Consider the following 26,697-nt stretch of genomic DNA (forward strand, 5'->3'; position numbering starts at 1 on the left):
TCACAGGTGAGTTCAACTTAGTGTTGTATGCTGGGATCAGTGGTGCACTTTCATGAATTCCTTTCCCTCTAGTATGTTTCTGCGCTGTAGCATAATCTTCATTTAATTTCAAAGCCCTCCAGTTGGCCTAAAAAATGAAAATATTCAATGTATTTTTCCTTTTCTGCTGCTCCTCTGAAGAAGACTCAAAGCAATTCCTCGTGGCCCACTGAGGGATATAGCTGTTTACATCACATACGTTAACAACGCATGCAATTACAACGCGGTTGTTCTAACGATCGCAGTACCATTACAACGCGAGTCCTTACACCGACTTGCTGTAGGGGGCACGCTCGACCTAGGAATAGTATAGTTTACTATTCCAACTCCAGTGTGTGCAACAGTAGGGAAGATGTTGGAATAGTAAATACTGTTCCTTAGTTTAGAACGCCTCCTATAGCAAGTCGTTGTCACGACTTGCGCTGTAATGGTACTAAGATTTAACAATACAGTTGTTGTAACAACCACATTGTAATTGCATGTGATGTGATGGCTGTTTCCCCCCACTGACCTTGAGGAGTGGTTCAGTCTTCCCGGCTAGACTCTCTTCATACATCAATCACCAACATATTTATAGAAATATGAAGTATGTAAATATATAACTTCCCCCTAAGATGCAAGTGCTTGAATCTTTGAACTCATTGACAAAAATAATTTTCTGAATGTTTTTCAGGAGCTGGGATTCCTCCACCTGAGTGAAACAAAGCAAAGGCATGGGTTCCACACAACTCTTTTCCTTTCTTCTTACTGTGATCACAGGTTAGTGAATTCACATGTCAGATATCACAAACATGTGCATAAGTACACTATGTATGTTCTCCAGAGGGATTAAATACCCGGTAGTTAATCGTGTTAGATGGACAAGCGAGAAGAACTGTCCAACAGTCCAACCCTATGCATCATGGACCATTGCAAAGCCCACTCATTCTACCTATCTGTAATCTTTTGTAGCCACCATAAATTGCATCCCCACATTTGTTTAGTGTAAAATTATATATTTAAAAAATTAAAAGAATTTGGTTAAATATAGAGAGCTGAGAAATTGTCAGTGGTAAATACACTGGTTACATTTACAAAAACGATGGGGCTTATTTATGAGAGGGTTGTGTCATGTTTGCACCATGCAATGTGGTACATGTTTTACGCAAAACTCTCAATCAAATTTTTGGAACCACTCAAAGCCACTTTGGATGGCTTTGAGTGGCTTCACAAATCTGGGGTAATGCACCACAGCATAAATTTGTGTGTTATGTTATTATGCCATAGAAAGGAATTATTTGGCCTTTCCGTGGGTATTTTCATACAACTCCCATGATTTTGACACATCCTCATATTTACAAGAACTTGTAAACCTGGGATGCACCCAAATCTCTATTTCTCCTAATTTCTACCTCTTTCTATGTGTGCTGAATTCTGCAGCACACATAGAAAGAGGAATCTGTCTCCCAGGATTGTTTTTTCACTGGAAGGTGGCTCTTCCTGCATTCAACACTGTCACCCTGCAGCATGGTGCTAGGTTGCCTGCAGTAGCCCTAGTATGGTAAAAGGGAGCAATGGAACAGACAAGATTGCACCATATTGCCTTAAATAGGGGGCATTCCTGCTGTTTCACTGTTGCAGCAAGGTGACTTGCTGCACCGCATCTAGAGCTCATAAATGAGCCCCTATATATTTAGAGATGTACTCCTTAGCTTGAACAAGTAGTACACCTGGAGAGTTGACACAAACAAACATTTCCTGGTATATTAATGTGTAATTCATGTAACATATTGCCTGAGCTGGCATTTCCCCCGATTAAAATTTTACAGAGTTACACACTGGAAGAATCCAGACTGATGCACAAATGCATATTTTCCAATTTCATTTTTTTTTCTCTTGACTATCCTCCTCTCCTCCCTCTTTTGAGTTTGGTGGTGATCAAGTCTCCTTCTTACTCAGGAAGGATAGTAACTCAAGCCCTTTCCAGACAATCTGGAACACCCATTCACAGCACTCTGAACAACAACATGCTAACAGTGCGTTCAAGGAGGTGAAGAAAGAGTTCTTATGATATAGTCCACTCACAACAAAAAGGTACATGGAATAGGACACATTACGATGCATCCGTTTACAACGCATGCGATTACAACACAGTCATTACAACGACCGCGTTGTTACATCGCAGTATTATTTTAACGCAAGTCGTTACATTGACTTGCTGTAGGGGGAGCGCTGGACTTAGGAATAGTATAATTTACTATTGCAACTCCAGTATGCGCAACAGTCTGGAAGGTGTTGGAAAAGTAATTTATACTATTCCTTCTATTAGTGCACCCCCTACAGCAAGTCGATGCAATGAGTTGCATTGTAATGTGCTGCGATGTAACAACGCAGTCGTTGTAACAACCGCATTGAAATCACATGCGTTGTAACGCATGCAATGTAATGGCTGTTTCCCAGGTGCATGAGGCCGATGTGACACCCCTTTAAATAAACTGGATACCCTGTCCACTGTTAGCATTCACTGGAGCTGCTATAATTCAGGTGACATCCCACTCGTCGTCTAGCCTGGGTACATGTTGATGATCAATCTATACATTTGCAATTCCTTCATTTGCACCTCTATTACTCTTTGTTTTCCAATTCATCTACATTCTCATTTTTAAAGTCTAGACTGTTAAGAAGTAAATTGTAAAGTGCTTTGTCAGAATTATGCTTGGCCTCCCTCTTCACCCTTGCTCCATTATCGAATTTCCATTGCTGTTCCTGCAAGGAGAGGGGGCTCTTCTTTAATTTGAGACTGAGCCCTTTACAGAACAAGTCAACTTCCTCTAGAAATAGGGAAAAAAGGCACAATGACTAGAATAGGTTAAAAACACAAAAGGAAAGGTGAGTGAGTGCATTCTAGGGCGTTTGCACGTCACTGGGGGGACCTAGACTGGTGCCCCCCTTGAAATGACTTGACATCCCCCCCAGAGGGCACACCCTTAAGTTTTAATATCACTGTACTCTACATTGATCAACAGGCATTTTGCCTCTTTCTATGCTCTAGAATAGTCCATGTAAAGCACTTGGTTGTTTTCGACAATGTGGCGGGCGTTATATTGACGTTCAAAATAAAATGATACATTTTTCAAAGATTCCCAAACAGAACTATTCACAAACACTGTTCACAATTTTAACACTTGAATAACACTTCCTCGATTCTTTCCTTCTCCTGCTCCCTTCAGCCCCACCAGCTTTGGGAATTCTTCTGCCCCATTGTCCACCTTTTATGTTCACTAAGTCTTGCACTTGACCTCTACACTTACCCAGAATGGGGATGTGCCTGCTAAAATGCCCACAAATGGACGATAATATGAATGTTCAGTCATGTGTTCAGTGCATGGCACATTTTATTTTTCCCTATGTTACCCTAACTGTGCATGACATAGGATGCATTAGCTTTGCACACGTTACTATATAAACGCATTTGACTTTGTGCCACATTATATTTTCACACAGAACCTGCTGTTGTTTTCACGCTCTGTTCTTTTCTGGGATTTAGTTGGAACACAGCTCACAAGGTCAAATAACAATGTCACTTGTTATTGTGTTCTGGTCAGCACTATTACCTAGACCCAACACAGCAATGGAGCTGTTGCTTAGGAGCATGTATGCTTTGTCATATATGTCTGCACAGTAATGTAACACTCACAGAGAGAGAGCTTTTTTCTGAGACAAGATCGCTGCTGTATCTGGGATGTAGAAAGTCTGTCTTTGTATGCTAAAGTAAGAGGTTTGCTGCTAATCCTAGAGATCTTTGCTGTATAATCAGTTTGCTTCTGTAGAAGGGGAGGGGGTTAGGCTAATCTGCCTTATAATATGACAGGGCGTTTCCTAATGTACAGTTTACCGACTATACTGAAGGTATTTTTGCTAGGGAGTTGTTTTTTTATTGGGGCACATATACTGGATTCTTGAGCATAATAGTTTAAATAAAAGTTTCAAACTTCCTTTGTAAATCTGTTATGGGTGAGTGAAAGTGGGTGTCCTGTAATCATGATCCCTAGAAGGGTTCGGAGTGTTGTGTTCTGGGGTTTCAAGTACTTGTGTCTCTGCATATGAGTAGGAGGTCAAGTTAGACACTATAGCTAGTCGGATTCAGGCTCATGGTATTTAGGATTTATGGTGGCTCAGTCCCTATCTAATAATGTTCTATGGTATCAAGCATAGTTCTGATCCTGAGCAAAATCCCTGCAACAGTGTGCCACCAATGTTTGGTCAGGTACATTTATCAGGGATCCTGTTTAGCGCTTGTACTTTTCCACAATACCTTTGCACAGTTTTGCAGAAAAGTCTGTGGCTTAGTGGATTTATCCACCACAGTTTTTTGGGAATGCCTAGTTCCATTGGTTTTTCAAGCTTGAAAATTAACAGGTTTACAGACCCTTTTGTGCTGCCTTTTTTAATCCTTTGATTATTGATTGTGCCCATTGCAATTGCGGCTTATAGCCACCCAGCGGTTACTCAAAACTTACTCCAGCATGAAGTCCCTAATGAGGGGGCTCCTGCGGTGTTTATGATTGAGGCGGACGCTTCATACCACTTTGAAGTTTTTTATTGCTGGGTCAAATCTCCCGCTGTTGACAATAATGATAATATATTTCCTTGTTGACTGTATGCACTTCTTGAAGTTCCTCTTACGATCTAGGAACACCAGACTTTGTTTAATGGCTTCCTTCCCCATGTTCCTGGCATTGTTCATACGGGCCCCTTAAGTATTTATGGGGCCGGGGCGGAGCTTGCTGGCAACGATGGCGGACGTGTGAGCGCTGCGCTCTCCACCTTAGCCCTCGCATAATCCTTTCAATGATCCTGTACTGAAGAGCCGCATAGCGGATTGGACGGGGGAATCCTTTCTACACCAGGTGGAGCGGTGTGTGGACCCCTTCGGCCGGCGGCGGAGCCGTACGGAGCACATGCGGCGAGCGGTGGCGCACTCGGCGGACCGGGCCGACATCCCCGACCTGCCCTGAGACGCTCCCCGGTGTGCGTGACACAGCGTGCGGCGGGGCCGGGGCACGGACATCCCTGGAGGAAGGTGCAAACTCGGGCGACTCCATAGCGGAAGGCGAGCGCTCGCAACGTGGGGACATTAGCACTCGGCGGAGCCGGTCCGCGGGGCTGCCGCTGTTGATGGCTTGGGCTCTGGCCGACCCGGGAGCCCTGGCCGGTGGCTGCCTGCCCATGCGGGGGGGCCTTGCGGAGTGGACGCCGCTGAATCGGGCCTTTTCTCGGAGCACTGGCATGTGGAGGGGAGTGTCCCCAGGGTGCCTACGGTGGAGGTGAAGCTCCTGGCGCCTCTGTGGAGCTACATTTGGCGCGCCCCCCTTCTCCAACAGCCTGAAGAGAGATCCTTGGAGGCCAGAGGAGACGGCGCCGGGTCCGGGCCTGTGGGGAGCTGCGGTGGGGTGACCCCGGAACTGCGTGGAGGCGAGACCTGCGGGCATCCTCGGTGTTGGTGCCCCCCTCCTAGCCATTCGGGGGTTGCCACTTTGAGGTGCAGGGCCAACTTGAGGAGCCACCAGTCGGGAAGAGTGGCTCTCGGACCTGGCCCTTGGGTGTGTGCCGAGGTTGGTGCGGGTGCGCGGCTCAGCCTACCACTGGTTGGGGCCGATCTTGACCCCGAGGCTGCACGGAATACTGTCCAGTCTCCTACGACGACGGGGCCACAGGCTGCAGTGGGCACATAGAGACTCTGGACTCGTGGAAGCGCAGACCCATAGCATCACCATGGGTAAGGGCGACAAGGCACAGCCTAAAATATCCTTTGATCCACGCAAGGCGAAGGGATCTAACGTTGCAGTGCCGGAAACGTCCACCGGTGGTGCGGCCTCAGAGAGCTCTATGTGTGCAGACATCAGAGAAATGTTGGCGGCGATGGAAAAGGGCCTGCAGGGCAGTCTGACTGCAAACGATGCCAAGCTGGACGCACTCACAAGAATGCAGAGCGACTGGACATGGCTGAGAGGAGGGTCACACACGTGGAGGAAGCGCAAACGGAGTGGGATGCAGATCGCAAACAATTCAGCAGATTGCTCCAGGTCATCCAGGACAAGTCGGAGGACTTGGAGGCCCGCTCGAGGAGATCGAACATTCGCATAACTGATGTGGCGGAGTCAACGCGCACCGGGAGGATGGAACTCTTTGTGGAAAAACTTTTGCATGCCCTACTGGGGGTGGATGTGTTCTCTCCCATGTTCGTAGTCGAAAGAGCCCACCGTTCTCTGGGGCCCCGCCCAAAGCCAGGAGCGCCACCGAGACCAATAATAGCTAAGCTGCTGAATTACAGGGACAGGGAAGCAGCCCTGCGGGTGGCTAGAGAAAAAGGGAAGCTGCAATTCGAGGGAATGGACATTTCCATTTACCCTGACTTCACGGCGAAAGTGCAAGAAGAACGGAGGCATTTTGCACCGTACAAAAAACAACTTCGCAACCTCGGACTGGATTATGCGATGCTATACCCGGCGAAACTTCGGATCAACAGGCAGGGCCATTCGCATTTCTTCACTGACCCAAGGGAGCTGCAGAGATCTTTGAAGGAGTGGTCTAAGGAACAGCGGAACAGTCCACGGGGGCAAAATGACACTCTTGCAGAGGCCTCACGTTTGGAGGAGCAGGACTAGTTTGCTGTTGGTGGCTCGACTTAGCAAACGGCCACGCCGTCTGGGTCTCCTTGTTGGGGGGGGGGTGTTCGCTGCTCTGGCGGTGACCGGAGCGCCTGGAGCTGAATGGACAACCGCGGATGGTATGGCCGCACATGAGGACTACGCAGTTGATATTTGGTGAGACCTTTCTGATACTTTGAGCATGAATAGAATCTGTGGTCCTAGTCGCATGCATCTCGTGGGGAAGATGTATTGACTATTGCCTGCTGCTAACTTGATTGCTCTGAGCCCTCTAGGGCCGGGGGGGCCCTCCCTGGGTCTGTTACAGACATTTTCTTAGTTGGCCTGCGACTGGGACTAAGAGAGGATGGGCGGGTTCGTTGCACGGGCCCCTCAGGGCCATCAGGAATGTTCTTCTAGGCATAAGGCTTGGATCCCTATAGGGGTGGTGGGGGACGCCCCTTGATCTAATGGTGGAGAAAGGAGAGCAGCTCGTGCAGTATGACTATACGGGGGCAAGGATGCGGGGGCACGGCAATACAATGGGTTGTGGACAGGTTGTGATTGTTTTTGCCAGGTAACCTCTGCCCTAGCGCTGTTGACTTGCATGGTCCCTATGGGGGCCGGTTTGGGGAATGTTCAAGGTGTTTGTTGTTGTGAGGGGTGGGGGGAAGGGTCGGGGTCCTGTCTGGCCAGGTTGGGGGCGGTCGGCTGTGGGTGGGGGGAAGTGACCACAGGGGGATGTTTTGGGCTGGGGGTCGGGGGTACCCATGGTACGCTGAGAGGCATGTCTTCTGACCTGTCTATGTATGTCTGGACTAGGTTGCCTGGTGTCTACAAGTGGGTGGCACTTAGCACGGGGTGCATCTTTGCTGTTTATATGGCACGTCATGGCAGTGATGTCAGACCCTAGCGTTACGAATGGTGACGGCGGCACTATGACCCTGAGAGCATTGACATGGAATGTCAGGGGGTTGAATGATTTCCGTAAACTGAGAAAAGTGCTGAATTATTTCCGCAGGCACCACATTGATCTGGCGCTTATACAAGAAACACACCTCCCCCTCACGAGTAAAATGCTTTCTGCGAGGGGATTAGCGGGTAATAGTGCAGCGGCAGGCTTCACTACGCACTCCAGAGGGGTGGTCACATGGGTAAACCCACGATCCAACCTGACACTGACAGTACTGGAAGCAGACTCGGAAGGGCGCTGTTTAATTGCTAGATGTGTCGGGAAAGGTCATGACCTAGTGGTCATTAATGTTTATGGCCCTAATTATGATAACCCTGAGTTCTACGCCGCTCTGGCCGCACATTGTAGGCAATACATACACGCTAGAATGGTGTGGGGGGGCGACTTTAATTTCACATTTAACCCGACCATGGACCGCTCTTCGGGGCCGCTGCGTCGCCCGGCGGCTGCTGCCCTACGCATGCAAGCGGAACTGACTAGACTTGATTTGGTGGATGCCTGGAGACATGGACATCCTGGGAAAGGGGGATATATGCACTACTCTGCGTTCCATGACGTGCACACTAGAATTGACTATTGGCTAGCATCACAGTCGCTGCTAACGGTGATTAAGGGGTGCGTGGTCTTACCGCGTACACTGTCGGACTACTCCCCTCTTCTTCTGATATTGGATACTTCGGCCAAAAGAATCCCGCCGTTCACATGGCGGCAGCCACCCTACTCACTGTTGGACGAAGTGTTTAGGGGCGAATTGGCGGAGGACATAGATACCTTCTTCGATAAAAATGTGGGTTCTGTGCAGAGTTTCCAAACAATGTGGGACTCGTTCAAAGCATATATTCGTGGCATGGCTATGGCCAAGCACTCCAGTGTTCTCAAGCCCATATGGCAGAGGCTGAAGACTATGGAGACGCAACTGGCGCAGTTAGAAGAGCAACATCGGATGTCCGCGGACTCCGACGTTGAAGCTCGGATTCGAGCGTTGGTCTCTGAATACAATAGTGAGGCGGATAGGGAAGTGCAGCATATGGGCAAGTATTCTACGGCCCGAACATATGGGGAGGGTGAACGCCCGGGCTCCTTACTGGCGAGGATACTACGTAATAGCAGGAGGCCCCTGGTCATTGACGAGCTTGTCACCTCCACAGGCACAGTGATTACTGGAGAGGAAGAGATTATAGACGAATTCAGAGATTACTATGCTGGGCTTTATACATCTAAGTCCTCTCAGATGGAAGAGGAAATAGAGGACTACCACAGTTATATCAAAATGCCCTTTTTGTCCAACTCTCAGAGGGAGTTTCTGATGCTGCCAGTGCAGGGGGATGAGATACTGGAGGCACTGGAGGGAACGAGATCAGGTAGTGCCCCATGGGGCTGATGGGCTGACGGTGGCCTTTTACAAGGCCTTCAAGGATAAGCTCCTCCCGCATCTGATTACGCTATTTGACGATATATGCCAGGAAGGTAGCATGCCAGCTACTATGAGAGAGGCTCTGCTCGTCACAATCTTGAAACCTGCGAAACCCCCTAACCTGTGCGGATCCTATAGACCGCTCTCCCTGATTAACGTTGATGCCAAGCTGTGCGCCAAGGTTTTGGCTACGCGCTTGGCGCTGCTGGTGCCGGAGCTCGTAGCTCCGGAGCAGGCGGGATTTATCCCGGCAAGAAATCTAACATATAATATTCGAACAGTATTGGGAACCATGCAGCATGTGCGCCCAGAGAGCAAAGCCTTAGCCCTTTTTCTGGACATGGAAAAGGCGTTTGACTCTGTGGAGTGGCCCTTTATGGTGCGGGTATTGCGGAAATTCGGACTGGGAGAGCCCTTTTTGCAGATGCTCGGAGCATTGTATTACCGACCCACTGCCAGGCTGAGAATAGGTGATCGGGTTACGGAGGCTTTCGACATTGGCAGGGGAACCAGGCAGGCCTGTCCCCTTTCCCCCCTCCTATATGCTTTAGTGGCGGAGCCCTTGGCGTGCGCGATAAGGGAATACCACAGATTCGAGGGTATTAACTTTCCCACCTATAAGATCGGTATCTCAACATATGCAGATGACACGCTGCTATACGTCCGGGACCCGGAGGTGAATCTCTCGTCTATACTGAGGGAGGTGGTCAAGTTTGGGGCCCTGTCCGGCCTTAAGGTTAACTGGAGCAAGTCGTTAGCGTTCCCGCTGACACCGGTTACTTTACCGTTCCAGATGGAATATCCCCTGCAGTTGACGACAGATTCGGTCCGGTATTTGGGGATTCGGCTCCACAAGGATCCGGAGGTTCTCCTCAGGGAAAACTACGGAGTGGCATACGCCAACCTAGTAGAGGACGTATAGGTGTGGAATCGGCTTCCCCTGTCTTTGCTGGGCAGAATAGCCATCATGAAAATGGTGGTTTTGCCAAGATTCCTGTTCCTATTCAATAACATCCCTATAGTGCTGTCCAAGACCTTTTTCAAGCAGTTAACCCAAACCCTAGTTAAGCAGGCCTGGGGTGGTAAACAGCCTAGAGTTCGGTGGAAGGTGTTAACGCTGCCATACAAGCTGGGGGGGTTGGGAGCCCCGGACCTGGAAAGATATTACAGGGTAGCGCAGGCGGCTCACCTGCACACGTGGATCCATGCCAACCCTGATGTCCCACATGTCCTCCTAGAGCGACTATTTGCAGACCCGCTCCCCTTGCCGGCGACTGTCTTCCAGCCGGTTGATCGCCGCGTAGGAAGATTGGACTCTCTCAAAGCCACGAATCATGCTTGGCAGGCGTTAATGAGAGAGCAAGACTGTGCACTACTGTATTCCCCGCTGATGCTGGTGGAGTGGGTGGTTTGGCTCCCCACTCTGCGAGAGAAAGGAGTGCTGCAGGAGTTAGGCGATTTTGGCATTGCTAGGATGGAGGATTTGTTTCTTGATGGGGTGGCCAAGACATGGGAGCAGATCGGCTCGGCACGACCTGCTCCCACGCTTCTACAGCGTTTTCAATTTCATAGGGTCCGTAGCGCTCTGTCAGTCCCGTTAGGGCCGGGCATGGCAGAACCCCCGGAAATCCCAAAGCTTACCTATGTCATTAAAACGGCGACGCCGTCCAAATTGGTTAACAAAATGGGGGACCAGCGCACGGAGCGCCAGTGCACCACAGCGAGGCGAGACTGGCAGATCGACCTTCAAATGGATATTTCTGACGAGATGTGGAAATACTGTTGCGCCAGCACCAAGAAGGTGTCGCTAAATGGCCGGCACAGATTGGTGCACTTTAAGTACTTGCAACGGGTCTATTATACCCCGGAGAGATTGCATAGGTACGGGCTCCGCCAAACAGCGGAGTGTGAGCGTTGTCACTTCCTCGTGGCGGACTTCATGCATATGGCCTGGTACTGCCCGGGAATTGCTAAGTTTTGGGCGGAGGTGTTCCAGGAACTGAGCCAGATTTTGGCAACAGAGATACTACCTGACCCATCGTTGGCGCTGCTGGGGTATTCCAGGCCGCTCCCACTGGCACTGCGGCGCCTGACGGATATAGCGCTGTTAATAGCTAGACGAGTTGTGGCGATGTGTTGGATGAGAGGGCCACTTCCCACTAGGAAACAATGGGCCAGCGATATGCTGTACTGCAGCACACAGGCGGAGACGTACAGCGAATTGCTACCGCCGAAAAGTCGCCCCAAGAACTTCTTGGGGTTGTACAGTACGTATTTGACTTCCAGGGTCACTGAGACAGCTGGCCAGGGGGAGGCACAAAGCGAGGAACCCAATGCGCACACTTTGGCCGAGGGTGGCACGGGACAAGATCAGGACTCTGGAGCGTCAGTTGGGACGGATGCCCGCACATAGCGAGTGTGGACGGGTGTTTATCAGATCTGACTGGGACGCTCAAATAGGGGTAATTCAGAGGGTGAATGAGTAACGCAAGTTTGTATGCAGACTGAATGCGGGAGGGTGCTGCCGATGGTCATGCCTAGACAATAGGACTGCGGCCACTTGTACATTAGGATGGGAGACGGGAGGAGACAGTCAGCGTACGGTGGGTGGGGCGGGTGGTTGGGGTTAGTGATAAGATTAGAACCTACAGGACTAAGCCAGGAGTGCAGGCTCCAGAGGATACTTTTATGCTTCGAATTCATAACCGTAGGCGGAGACATAGACTGGGGACTAGTGCAATCTCCAGTCGAAGCTACGATCATGATTGGGCTTTTGTATATGCTATTTTATTGAGACGCCGCCGGTCCTTCGGGATGTCGGCTAAATGGCCGTGTATGAGATAACTTGACTGCCCAACTGACAGGCAGAGCCCTCCCACTGCTACGTGGATAGTAGACGGTTTGTCCTGTACAATTCCTATAAGTAAATAAAGGTTTATGAAAATTAAAAAAACAAAAAAAAAACACTTCCTCATCCGTGTCATGTGATCAAGGCCCCACGTGGGCTGGAACGCGTCGTGGTGGTGTTGGGCACTAAATAAACAATATTGCACCATCAAAAAAAAAAAAGTATTTACGGGGCCACCTGGCCTACTCTTGCAGGTTTTATGCCCTACCCAAATTTAGCTGCATTAAATTTAGCAGAAACACATGAGTTGTATAACCAAATAGTAGGGATTTTATATTGGGCTTAATACAATTTGTTTCCTGTGCCTTCCTGGCTGGTCCTGCTAGAGCTGGTGTACCTGCTAGACACAACTAGCTGTGTGACTTGTTATTAGTCTGGTCATTGTACATTCAATTTTAGGCAAATGCCCAACAAAGCATGTGGACAATTCCTTTTGGATTGCCCAGAAAATTGATCAACTTTACACTGTGTTCGCCTAATGATCTGAATTTCCCTTTAGACGACTGCAACACGTAGGGGACATTACATCCATTTCCCAGTTAGTCACTTGCTGCAACAATGTCTTGTTTCCCCCTCCACACGGAATTGTGGATAGCTCACTGTGGCCTTTCATTCCAACTTTAAATGGCATATTTAGCAAGCTAAGCAGACACAAGTATTATTTGTTTCAAAAAGAGAAGGCTCTCACGTCTGCCTGGGAGACCTTCAAGTTGCAAGTGGATAGAACTACTCTTGAAATACAGTCTTTGTTCAATACAAATTTACCCCTGAATTTAGAGGAATGTTACATCAAATATATAATGCCTCTTATACTGCGTGTGTAGCTCATTTTTGTTTTAAACTTTTAGGCTCTTGCCAGGTGACTTATTTTTAGACAATTTTTGGGATCAATTCCCACTTTAATATACTATTTTTCCATTCCATTATTTGGTGGCTTGCCATTATTGCTGTTCCTTATTTGCAAAAGACAAACAATTGATGGACGGAATGCAGAACGAATCAAAACATTCACCCCAGTCAAGAGATCTGGGTAAAATACATCATTCTTTTGCTCACTTTACCACCCCAGTTTAGACCTGGCCATATACACATCAGTCTTGACCCTGTGCCTTGTGGGAACAGTCCAGCCCGACCTGCCAAGCCAGGTCCTCCCTGGACCGTAAACAAGCATCCTAGGACCGGTTTCGGAGTTTCACCCCTCATCAGCCAGGATAGCTTGATTCCAGTTGCTCAGTGAGCCCGGGACCCATGTCTTGGCATACCTGACGCACTTAGGGCGTCCATCATTTGTTTGCTGTAACACGTTTCGCCCTAAGTGGTATGGGTATGCTCAGACGTGGGTCAATGCTCACTGTGCCACTGAATTTGAGCTAGCCTGGCTGAAGAAGGGTGACATACCCTGAAACCGGTCCCAGGATGCTTGTTTCAGGTCCAGGGAGGACCTGGCTTGGCAGTTGGGTCCTGACTGTTCCCATGGGGCGCAGGGTCAAGACTGATTTTCATATGGCTGGGTCCAAACTGGGGTGGCATAGTGGGCAAAAGAAGAATGGATTTAATCCAGATCTTTTGACTGGGGGAGAATGTTTGCGTTGTCAGCATTCCGTCCATCATTTGTTTGCTGTAACACTTTTCGCCCTAAGTGGGATGGGTATGCCCAGACGTGGGTCCCTTGCTCACTGTGCTACTGGATTCAAGCTAACCTGGCTGAAGAAGGGTGACATACCCTGAAACCAGTCCCAGGATGCTTCTTTCCGGTCCAGGGAGGACCTGGCCTAGCAGTTCGGTCTGGACTGTTCCCATGGGGCACAGGGTCAAAACTGATTTGCATATGGCTGGGTCCAAACTGGGGTGGCGTAGTGGGCAAAAGAACAATGGATTTAACCCAGATCTTGTGACTGGGGGAGAATGTTTACATTGTCAGCGTTCCATCCATTATTTGTTTTCTGTAAAACGTTCCTTATTTGCGGCATTCTCATCCCGTTGCTGCTATTCCACAATGGATGTTACTTCTGCGGCCGCCCCGGACACACCATCACACCAGCACTGCCGTAAGCAAATGCTTCAGCTCTTTGGCATTATTCCACTGCAGGCATTGGATGTGAATTGGTGCTTATCCTTCCACTCTGCTTAATTCACATGCATGCATCCTATATTTCACTGCATAAGGTGTCCCTTTCAATGTACACTGGACATATGCCTGGCTCTACAGGTGCCCGCTGGCCTGACCTGCTGGTGAGTCCCTTTGTGGCCTATTATCAGGACTGTTCCTTGGGTTTGTGAACTCTACAAAATCTGAAGCTGGAGCAAATAGCCAACGGGGGTTCCTGTGCACCAATGACAGTGTCTGCATCTGTTGGAGCTGAGGATCATGTCTGCTCTCTGCAACTACTGAACAGGGTCGTGTAGCTGTCCATCTACATGGAGTTGAACCCATTACGGAGTCCTTTGCTTCTACCATTGCTGATTACATACTTAATTCCTCTGTCATGCAGTGTTTGCATATTTTTTTATTTTCAAATTGTCTTTTTCCAACTCTGTACAATAATTAATTGATAATGACAGCTTTTAGTTTGCCTATCTTAAAATTATCCCTTTAATTGCTACTTTTCTAACCAAGGGGGAGGATATCATGTGTTCCTTGCATGGAAATTGTAGTTTTCCCTTCTAGCCTAACTGTGTGCAACACAGGCCATATTAGTTTTGCACACGTTACTATACAAATACTTTTGACTTTGTGCCATATTGTATTTTCACACAGAACCTGTTGTTTGTGCATTCTGTTCTTTCCTGGAACTTAGCTTGAACACAACTGACAAGGTCAAACACCAATGTCCTTTGTTGTTGTGGTCTGGTCAGGCACTAACACCTAGACACAACGCAGAAATGCAGCTGTTGTTTAGGAGCATATACACCTTGTCATATAGGTATGAACAATAATGAAATACTCAGAGAGAGAGAGATTTTTTCTGAGATAAGTTCAAAGCTGTTTCTGAGATGTAAAAAAGGCCATCTGTGTATGCTAAGGTACGGAGACTTCTACTTATCCCAGAGATCTTTGCTGTATAATAATTTTGGTTCTGTAGAAGGTTGACAGGGGTTAGGCTCATCTTTTTTATAATATAGCAGGGCTTTTCATAATATACGTGTTACTGACTACGCAGATTTTCTTTTACTAGGCAGCTGTTTTCTCATTGTGGAACGTATACTGCATTCTAAAGCACAATAGTTTAAATAAACATTTCATTCTTCCTTCATGACTCTGTCATTTCTTATTGTGGATGAGTACAAGTGTGTGAGTGAAGGAGGATGTCCTGTCACTGCGATCCCTGAGAGGGTCGGGAGTGTTGTATTCTGGATTTCCTGGCTGTCCTCAGGATAAGGAGCACTGATTTGTATGCTTTGGCTTGGGCTAAAGGTAAAACGACATCCAGTGACCCAGGGAAGGCCAAGTGGCCGTAAATGATAGCAGGAAGCAGTTTTTCTTTTAGAACAGTCAGTATTGATCCAGCAAGTGCATGACATTGTTGGCCTTCGAGGTCTGAGGTTTCAAATGAATATTCGCTTTGGCCTGTTCTGAGAGCCAGACCCCAAGATAGTAGTAGAAAGATACAGTGCGAATTTGTAAATCACCCAGGAGCCATTGTGCTTTCCTTTTAAGGTGGTATCTCCCAAACATTGATTACATTGATCTTCCCCTGGTTAAATGTCAGGAAGTTACCCTTATTAAAGCAATCCAATGCATGTAGGGCTCTCTGTAGGCACACTTTGGTGTGATCCATTATTGCTGTATCATCTGCATATTGTAGCACAGACAGCCTCATACTTCCCGTGCCAAGGTACTACTAGATTGGTGCTTTGCAGAGAAGCCCCCAGGTCTGCGGTGTACAAATTGAAGAGGATGGGTACGAACACACAGCCCTGTTTGAGCTCATTGTGTGTGGCAATTGTGGGGTTCACTGTATGGGCACTTGTTTTGACCCGCACCCAACTATCCTCATATAAGGATCTTATTGCGTTCAGGAGTTTAGGTGGAATTCCCCAGTTGTCTTATTTCCACCATAGCCTTCTGCAATCAACTTTGTCGAATGCTGTGCTGTAATTGATGGAACAGCAAAACAATGGAGGACTTTTCTTCTTCACCACCTAGGTTGATAGATGAGCTAATGCAAGGATGTTATCAGAGGTCATCGACTGAGACCCAAAACTTGACTGACAGAGGGGGATAATGCCTTTTTTCTTGCGCCCAAGACTCCAGATCCTTCAAGAGGAAATGAGCATAGCCCTTCGCTTCAAGATCGAGAAGGGCAATAAGCCTGTAGTTTGATAGCTTCAAATGGTTGCCTCTTTTAAAGATGGGGACAAGTAAAGAGCCCCTACAAGAGTCTGGTGTCCTAGCTGTTGAAAGGATGTGGTTAAAGAGCGGGGTTAGGATTGCTGCCTAGAAATCTGGCACCATTTTAAATACAGGTGCAGGTAACCCTTTTGACCCAGGTGCTCCATCGTTCCTCATGTTCTTGAAGGTCGTGATAACCATGTTGGAATTTATCAGACCTGACGACCTTCAATGTTCCTCTTCCCAGGTGCTCTGATCTATAAGGCCATTATCAGGAGGGGCATTCGATTCTTTGAACTTTATTTCATTTGGCCGTCTCTGCCTATTTTTCTAGCTTATTGCTTCAGAGCTACCTTTATTTTAAGGAGCGTACGAATATGGTTGCGCCACGTGGTTTAGCGAGTCATTCTCCACCACTCCGTTTTCTCTTGATGCCCTTCGACTGCTCAACTGGTTGATGTGCCTCCACAGCCAGGAAGAGTTCTTTTTCTTCAACAGAGAGAACACATTAGGCCATTCTCTTTCTGTATGTTCCTTTTTGTGTTCGCACGGTTACATTCTTGAAGCTGACCTTAGTGCTGTAACCGACGGTCCCTCCATTGGTATACCCCCTCTTTTCTATGCTTTTAAGGCCTTACGGAGGGCCGGTTTACCTTTGAGTATGTCTTTCGTTTGGCATTTGCCTTGTGCAATTAATGGCGCTTTGATACTTGGATGTTGATGCTGAGGGTTTCCCAGCTTCAATCGGAGGTCCTCTACAATAGTCTCCCAATCCTTGATAGGTGATAGATGCGTTGGTACGGTACCTTCCTGCTTCAGATCCAACCAAACTTGCATCTTTTCGCCTATATTTACAGACCATTTTATCCACTGGAGGACTTTCTCTTTTCTTTCCCTCTCGACTCTTCTGTTGATTGAAAGATGGTGGCTGTTGGTACTTCTAGCCGGATCACAGCTCTCAAGGGCCTGTGATCACTTTCAATCTGGCTGCGATTGCTTCACTGACTATGATATAGTCGATTCTCGAGATGTTATGAAAGGTTAGTTGTGGATGCCAGGATGTCGAAAATGCTTCCTTTAGTGTATGTTGTGCATAGCTTGTGATTTTTGAGGCATTGTAGAGGAGTTCTGTCCAGCACTTGTACCGGGGAGGGAAGTTTGCTTTATCTAGATCCCTCAGGTTGAAGCCCCTGCAAAGATTACCTGATGGGATTTATATTTGTTTAGGAGATAGTCTAGTGTCCGTGTCAGTGCATCCATAAAGTCGTTCAACTAAAGAGTTTCCTTTTTGTTGCTGGTACATGGTGTTTGTAATACCCTGCAAATGGAGTGCTGGACAGGGCCCAAGTCTCTTAGAATCATAATATATCTCCCTTTTCTAGGAACTGCTTTGCATTTTCTTTTTTTGTGATTTTGCTGATCTCTGTGATGTTCCATGAGATTATAGTTCATTTCTGCTGGAACGGGTTTACTCCCCTTGCCACAACTGTTAGGAATAGTGCTGCTGGCTTCTTAATGTCCCTATTTTATCCGGAGCAACAAGGCTTGCATGTATGGTCCGATTGATTCAACATGAGATCCTGATGCCCTTGGGGGCCTTTGAGCCCATCCAACTGCTGCTGTGGGTGATGGTCCCGCATAAGACGGACCAGGGGTCGTTGATACGGCTATTTACTGCTAGGACCTGCAGATATTTTGATGTGGCAAAAGCTGGACATCTATGTCCCACTCAGCGAGTTGATGTGATTCATGTAATACTGCTTGTTGAAATGTCTTTTGTTTCAGACCCACAACTGTGGAAATGCCATGGATATACCCCTGAAGACTCATAAATCCAACCCATTTCAAATCTTCCATTTATATTTGATCCAGGGTGGCTAGCTGTTTGAAAAGTCAGAGGATGATACTCTGATATAGGATGTCATGCTGCCCCGTGATGTGATATCTCGGGGTAAGAACCACCTCATGGACATTTGTTCGGGAGTCTGTGGGTGAAACCACATCTCCTATTCTTAGTGCATGAACTTCAGAGCTTAACTTTGGGCTTGTACTTGCTGCATTTTTCAAGGTATTTCCTACTTGGTTCCTGATTTTCCATCCTTGTGTGCTCACTGCTCTTGTCTGCTTCTTGATACTTGGCTGAAATTTGTTGTCCCATCCAGGTGTGGTAGTGTAATAGCTGTTGTTGCCAGGGTGATAATGTCTACCGGTGCAGTACATGTTCCAACAGCGAATTCATGCCCTGGGGAAGGATTTGGTCTGGCAGCAGTCTTAGGGCCCTTCCCAATGGTATGGCTTGGTGAGATTATCTGCTCTTTGTGGTCTCCATCAGTCGGGACAGATTTAGCATCCATCATGTCCCCAATTTTGGCTATAAATATTGGATAGAGCTGTCTATTTTCAACATTACTTTGTGGGGGGGAAGCGATCTGTCTTCCATAGCTGTGGTTGTCTCTTTTTTTTCCAGTTGTTTCCTCAGATTTCTTTTGCTCTCCTTGATAGGGGAGGATCTGGCCCATCCGTTGTACTTTGGGCGAGTTCTTGAGTATTGGTTGTTGGAGCCTCGCTTTCCCTGCTGTTGGCCCTATGTATGCCTTGAGATGCATTGGGCCCTTTTGCCAGGCTCCCCGGCCTTTGTACCTGAATGTGTTTGGCTTTGTCTGTTAACTTCGGGCCTGGAGGGAATGCCTCTTTCTTGCTCAAAGCCAGATGGTGAATGTTTGAGGTCACCCGGCCGTCTGTTGTACTGGAAGTCAATATGTCCCTACTTCCTCTGACTATCTCTACTATGTCAGCTAGGACCTCAGGTAGAGAAGCCTACTTGTGAATGAGACAGGGTTGGTAACAAGATTCTAAACTATGCTCTTCTCCAAATCTTCCACCCTGGTGCTTAAATTAACTAGGCGGGCTGCTATCGATTGCCGGAGGTCTATTTGGACCTCCATCTTTGATGATTGCGATAGTAATGCTCTGTTTATGGAGCTGTTTGTCTCGTTTGTGGATATTTTTTGCAGGTCTTCATTATCACTGTCATTTGAAATATAGCGGTCCACTTTAGAGTCCCATGGAATCTCTAATAACTCCATCGGTTTTGTGGTTAGCTCAAGAGTGTTTTTAATTTTTTGGCCCAGTTTTTGGAGGAAGGAAGCAGTGAGGTCTCCTACCACTGGAGAATCTGGAATCAGGTCATCTGAAGATGAGACAAGCTTGTGACTGATAGAAGAGGCTTGGTGTTCATGATATTCTGGGCATCTTGATCAAGGCTTTTGGGACGGTGAATTTAAGCCACTGTCACTAGAGCATGTTCCAATTTTGACAATTCTGCCTCATATTTCCTGTCAATTGAGAGGGCAGGCGCCTTTTCTTTGGATGAGGATACAATGTTGCCCATATGCGACCAAGAAATAGGAGGAGAGCCATCCATTTCCGGCTCACTTCACCTTGCCTGACTTAAAAGTAGGCCTCTTTTGGGGGGTGTGGGCAGCCGGTTGGCTTTCTGCTCGCACTTGTGATACTAGTTTCCTGTAAAATGCTTGTGTTAGAACTGGAAAGTGGTACATCCTGGGATTCATCCTTTTGCCAGCCCTAAACAGTGCCCTGGGTGGTGCTGGGGTTGCCATTTTTTTTTAAGTGCATAAATTCCCTTTGTGGGGCGGCTTGGAGGGTTTTGTCAGGACTCACTTGCAGAATTTTACTCCTTGTAATCATTTTTATCGGCGATTGCAGGCTGAACATTTCCTCAGGGGTCGTAGGTAGGCGATCCTTCTTTCAAGGGTCCCATCTTGCTGAATTGCACAATTTAGTGATGTATCTGTCTAAACGGGCCGTTCTGCCTGATCTAGTCTGGCCTGGACTGATGAGGTGCAATCTGAGCTAGGGGTGCGTTGATACTGGTAACATGCGGGGGTGATCACTTCCCCTAGTCGTGTCCAGTACAAATGTATTTTGATGGTTTTATGAGTCCCCTGCTTGGACTGCTGCGCGCTGCCTGCGCGACGCTTCTCCATTGGAGTGCCGTCTACTGCTTTTCCTCTAACTGGCCCTGCTCTTGGGCGTGGGCTCTAGATTTTGCTGCTCCACTCAGCCACCCTAGTACACCACCCACCCGTCTCTTTTATACTGCCGCCCCCCCACAAATGCTTAAGGGCACGGGGAGGCGTGAGGCTAGCTGGCAACAGGGGGCAGGGGAGGGAGCACAGAGTCATCGGAAGGCAGAAGCCCTCCAGGATGAGGCGGGGCAGCCCGAGGGCAGCCTGAGGCAAGGATCAGGAGAGAGGGCTGCTTTACACCAACATGCAAGCTGCACCCACCTTCCACTGCTCGCCTCCGTAACTCTAACCGCTACTGCTTTCACCTTCATGTGCCGCCTTGCGCCGCCACCGTCACCGTATCTCTGAAGTTGCTTTGCGGGTTCACAGCCCTTAATGGAGGATTGTGCAGGGTGACATAAGGCAGTCAGTCAGGCTGACCTCCCTCAGAACTGTTGCATATGGCACAGAACCGCCGCCGGTAGCAGAGCCGCCTCTGCTGCTACTTTTTCAGGCTTTGTCTGCTGCCACAATGGATCCCAATAGTCTGGACCTGGTTGTTTTGCTGTTTTTTTGCCTGTAGTCCCCTCACCAGCAGCATCTTTTCCAGCAGTCTGCCTAGTGACTGGGGCACACCAGGTGAACCACAGGCTGCACCTCTTCCTAGACGGGCCAACTCCGCAGTCCACCTGGGGGGGGCACATTCAGGGGGTGCTGAGTACGGCTCCCAAACTAGCGGCAATCGCGGCAATCGCAGCGGACACAGTGAGAGATAACTGCAGATTTACGGGGCCGGCTCCGTCTTGACTTGAGGAGCGGCTTGTGCTTAGAGCTACTCTCCATGACTCGGTCAGACGCCCGGCCGCACCTCGGTGCTCCATGGCGCCCCTCTCTGATGCTTCTACTCTCACCATGCATGAGCAATTTTATTGCAAATTGCATGATTTTCTTCTGTTAGATGAGTCCTCCCCACGAAAGATTTTACACAATGTATAAACAGATACAAAAAACTAAAGTTAAGCTACATGCCCGATATTTTTTTTTTGTTATGAGCATACCCTGGTCTTCAAACACAGAACATTTCTTTTGCTTATGATAGGTTTATGTTTGCATTTTTTTTCAATTTGGTGTCTGTTTCCCCTGAGCTCTTACCCATGTTAGAGATAGTCCCCATCCCTTCCTACCCACCATACAATATTTATCTGGTTTACATTTCCAACCATATCAAGTGTGGAAATAGACATGCAAAATGTATTTAGGGTAAAGTTGTCCATGTCAACTACATTGAGGGTTTGAAATGTATTTGCCAAATATCTGTGAATACCCTCACCTACTTTGGTACAAATCGATGTTGGTGACCACCCACGAATTTCACCATTTGTAATAAATTTCACCATAGTTTCACCTTTTCAAAAATGAGTAAGTGGGTTTTCAAGTTCAGTTTTACATTTTGTAAACCAGGGACCTGAAATTGCATTTGCATAGTGATGAATATCAAAACCATTGTGAATCAGGCCCTTAGTTCTGTTATTGATCTGAAATGGTTCTCAGAGCTCTGAGCCTTGTATTAAATGTCTTGGATTTTACACCCAAGGCCACTTAGCAAAGAATATTGAGGGAAATGGTTCACATGACACTGCCCTGGAACAAACAAATCTTCAATTAACCTTTAGTACTCCTCCCAGGTTACTTGTGCTAGCCCATGAAGAGAGAAGATCCTTCTTACAAGCACATCTGTCTTATATATCAATGTATGCAGACATCTTCAACATTGACTTTGTGAATGCACAAACATAACTCTTTCCTGGCAGACTACAAGATACTGATGACCCAAAGCCCTGTGGAAAGATTGGTTGGAAAGTTAAGCAAGTGCGTTAAACAAACTCATTTTACTAGTGTGTTATGATAACAAGTTTCTGTTGGTGGTAATGTATGACAAGAATGTTTATGTATATTTGTCAATGCAGTACTACTTTCTGTTATTTTTGTGATGCTGTGTTTGTATGCTGCAATGTAATGTGTTGTACTGAGGTTACTGAGTGGAAAACGTTTTGACTGTTTGTGCTCAGTTATTTTATTGTGAAGTTGTTTTGTGTACTATATTGTGTTATGTTTATGCTAGATAAGAATATAAATACTGTACTATTTCCAGCTTAGAGCACAACTTTAACATTTGAATGATTAACAAACACCACTGTGTAAGTGAGCAAAATAGCCCTGTTCCAGCTACTCAAATTGTTAAGACCTTTTCAAGCCAAATCTAGAGCATTTATTATGTTATGTTATGCTAACGTATGTTATGTTGTTCTATGTTATGTAATGCACATTTTTAGAGTGCACTATCACAGTATCCTGGCACTGAGCCAGGTAAATGAAAACCTAGTTAGTGGGATACCTGACATTCAAAGGTTTTCAGCTCTTGTGGAATTCATGGTGTGATGTAGAAGGCTCAATCACTGGATCATGTTTTCCATACAAATGGTATGTCTGTTAGTAAGTGTCTGTCAAGTGGTGGTGACTGAAAAGTTTGCAAAAGTCGATGGGATTGTTGAGGTATTAAGGGCACGTGTTACATAGTGCTATAAATGTGTGGATGAGGAGTTTGAATTGTGCTTGCATGTGTATGAGGTGCCAGTGGAGCTCATACATGTGTAGTGTTATGTGAGTGTGTCAAGTGAGATTGAGAGTTTTTTGTTGTTCTCGGCATATGGGGGTTTTGCCATGACCAGCTTGCTCATGACAAGGGTGTACATGACGGTTTTCTGGGTGCTGATTGTGACACATTTGACAATCGTCCTCAGCATCTTGAGAATGGAAGTTTGAGATGATGATAGCATTACCTAGGGTGATCAAATTGAGTTTGATGTTGATGATGATCCTGAGGGTCTTGGAATGGGTGATGGGTGTCATTCAGTCTTAGTTCTGAAGGCCACCAGGAGGGGTCTTTAGGTTGAGTGATCTTCCCACAGATCACAATTTTGGACTAGGCAGTGTTCAGCTTCAGTCAGTTGGTCTTCATCCAATGGGAAATATCAGTCATGCAGGCATTGAACTTTATCCGGGTACTTGGAGTCTAGTCCGAGAGAGAGAGAATGATTTGTGTGTTGTTGCCGTAGAAAAGGGCATTGATTTCATGAGACCAGATGATGCTGCCTCAAAGGATCATTTATGCAGGAAAAATCCTTGCAGAACTCTGCAGATGAGGTTACGGGCATCAGAGGTGTACAGTGTCATGCTAACTGACTGTGTTCTTCCAGTCAGGAAGGAGGAGATCCATGGCAGTGCGTGTCCTTGGAATTCAATAATATAGGTTTAAGGTGAAGATGCGGATGAGGTGGGAGACTGTGTCAAACAGTGTAGCAGATACCATCACTTTTATTTGCATTCCGAAAGCTTACTTCATGTGGTACCACTCCCTATCTCAGACAAGGACTGCAAAACTAGAGTTAGGCCTGAGTATGACTGGAAATCTGGAATCAAGAATGGCAAAACAGAAAACAAAGAAGCAAGTTTTCCTACTCTATGACTTTTTTCTCTCAAATATCACAATTTGGGATTCAAGTGAGAATATGCTTCCCAACTTTTTTCTTGGATTGGAAGAGTGTGTAATGAGATGGTAGGAGACATTAAGAGCTAGTATACAGAACTTGTGACAATCCTTGGTAAGCAGAGTACTTTGCAAGTGTGTTGAATGTTATTTTATGTTATTGGGATTAAGAACAAAATTATTTGAAACAGGCTTTGGTTTCAGACTTGAGACTAAAGAGACACCCCATGTGCCAATATTTTCATATTTGAGAGTTTACATGTAGATGGGGGATGCTGCATTGTAGTTTTGCACTTTGACTCCTGGGGTCATTCCCACAAAAATGATTTATTCAGACACAATTCACGGTCTACAATTACTTCATTTATCATCCTGCTTTTTGGGAATCTATATAGTGATATGGTTAAGGGAATGAAACAAGTCTCCTGGCAACAGAAAAATGACAAAAAAGTATTTAAGAGAATCACAGTTTCCTTAAATTGATGTATCTCATGTTTTGCTGGAGATACTAACTGAACATGGTACACTGCTAAAGTGTGGTGATGATGAAGAGGAGTGTTTGTGAGGTGAAGGATGGTTGCAATGCTCAAAGGTTTTGATGATAGATCACAAGATGTTGTTGTAGTTAGAACCATAAGGAGATTTCCTCTGATTAGGACCCTGTGTCTTACCATGATGTACAGTACTGTTTTCATCAGGGCAAAGATCATGTGATGTCACTTCCAGTGATGCAATGGTTAAGTTTTTAATGATTTTGAACTGGAAAAAATCTACTGTGAGAACTTACAAATTTAGGGTGAAGGATTGGCATTGGAAAGCAAGTGTATGAATCTGAATGTTAACTTCTACCTCTTTAAAAAAAAATCTCTGCCACAAGAAATTAGCAAAAAAGACAAATGTGATATTTAATACGCTCAGGCTTATTTCATTGTGGAAAATGTTCTGCATTTTAAAATAGCATATGGAGGTATTGTATTTTGGTGTTTTATGATATGATGTGTCACTATTTATTCTTGTGTACTGCATTTAATTACCGTATGTACTGATTAAGTGATATTTATTTCTCTGTATTCTAATTAATTGTTTTAAGAACTGATGTGTTGATATTTATTTCTGTAAATGGTCTTCTCTGGGTACGAATAATAAAAAAATAAATTAAAATAGCATATGGAATTAATGAATCTGCTGCAGAGACCTTTGTGTCCCAAGCAAGTTATGAGGTATGAAATGAATACGATACCTTTGGTGTTTAATGCTGCTGTTGGTGAAATCAGCATATACTCAAAACATCAATGGCATGGGAAGTAGAAGCTGTGGTCCATTTGGCTTCCAATGGCTAGTACTAAAATTAATAGGGGGGAGAATGGACCACTTGTCCTGTGTCACCAGGGTCTTAGTTAACGTGGGGTATTATCATTCTAAAAAAAACTCATATACCTACACAGGTGATGGGCAGTATATGTTCATTCTCCGCCTCAGTGTACCGTAACAGCATGATCATTGGATCTTTTCCTTTGTCAATATGCTGACCTCCACCTGGAGGTAGACCAACTGGGTTGACAGTAGTGGCCAAGAAATAAAAATAAAAAAACGAGGGTGTGTTTGTGCTCAAAGGTGTGAATTAAAATTCCTTACATCTAATCTCGTGTAGTTGCATTCCTGAGATCTGTGATGTGGGGAATTAAAACCGATATCGTGCGTGGATAGACCCAGTTACTGGTCTATCGCACTGGTGCTGGTGGTCAACATGTTTCAGCCTCGTGGGACCTCTAGAGGCTTTCGTCAGGACCGGTAGGTTAAGAGCGCATTTATGGCTCTCAATATGAAGGGTAAGTGTTTACTCACCACCCTTGCTATCTTAGGTCAGATCTGTGGTATCTGTACCTGAAAGGAAAAGAAACATATAAATAATGTCACTGGTTTGTAACATGATTTAAGTTATAGTCTGCTGTGACAGTTAAGTTTAACCACTGTCCCTGGTTGTCCATATTGGGATCGGGTGCGAGAAGGAGGGGGCGTATCTTAACGCAAAAAGCTTTGCTGAAGAATAGATCAGATTTCACGATAATTGTGTGCCTTAACACCTTAGCGGCTGGTGTCAGCCGGTATCATTGTTAATTCTAACAAACATGTCAATAGGGACCGGATATTTCAGTAATTATAATCTTTTATGAAGAAAGTGGTCCCAACGACATTGAGTACAGAAAAATATACACATAGTTCATTACCTCTGATCTTATAGGATATTGCTCCCTCGGGATACCACCGAGCCGGGAAAGCCTATTGCTGTTTGGGAAAAGGGATTAGGTTAGTTACCGTCCACTCACGGTTGGTTGATGCGAAGTGTTTACTTCCGTGAGGCTTACCGGTTCCCCATCGACAAAACTTGTGTTGGCTCTGGAAGTGGTTACCCGGATGACGCGGACCCTTCGTGGTTCGCTTTTTACATCATCTTAGTTTTAAAACATAGACAGAGGACTGTAGAGTGTTCGTAGTTGGCAATATTGGTTGGCAAAGGTCCATGATGTAGATAAGAAAAGGGAAAAGGGGACTAAAAAGAAACTATACTGCAACTTGCAGAGGAATTTAATGCGTATTCGGTAGCTGTAGTATGTAATGCAATACGGGGAGTATTGGTATTATTATGTTTAAAAATTAGCCTCGGTACCTAAAATTGTGGTGTTCATCCGGAAGGTCGTCAGTATGGGGCAGAGGCGGGCAGTGTGAGGCTACATTGTGTATATCATCATATGGTACGTACCTACAACGGAGTTGGTCTTAAGGAAGAGACTGTGTATTTTTTAAACAGGCTCCTTTTGACAAAGA

At 46.3% G+C, this 26,697-nt stretch overlaps 1 protein-coding gene across 2 annotated transcripts in view; it reads left to right on the forward strand.

Moving 5' to 3' along the window:
• LOC146863752 (uncharacterized) overlaps window positions 1–26,697 on the forward strand; it is a 151,106-nt gene that overhangs the window by 117,526 nt on the left and 6,883 nt on the right. For both annotated transcript variants that reach the window (XM_085640677.1, XM_085640676.1), the window contains one exon: window positions 713–798. In XM_085640677.1, coding sequence (XP_085496803.1) covers window positions 753–798 — 46 coding nt within the window. In that variant the 5' untranslated portion in view covers window positions 713–752. The remainder of the gene's footprint in view (window positions 1–712; window positions 799–26,697) is intronic.

The sequence above is a fragment of the Triturus cristatus genome, chromosome 2_1, assembly GCF_964204655.1.
Source record: "Triturus cristatus chromosome 2_1, aTriCri1.1, whole genome shotgun sequence".
Lineage (NCBI taxonomy): Eukaryota > Metazoa > Chordata > Amphibia > Caudata > Salamandridae > Triturus > Triturus cristatus.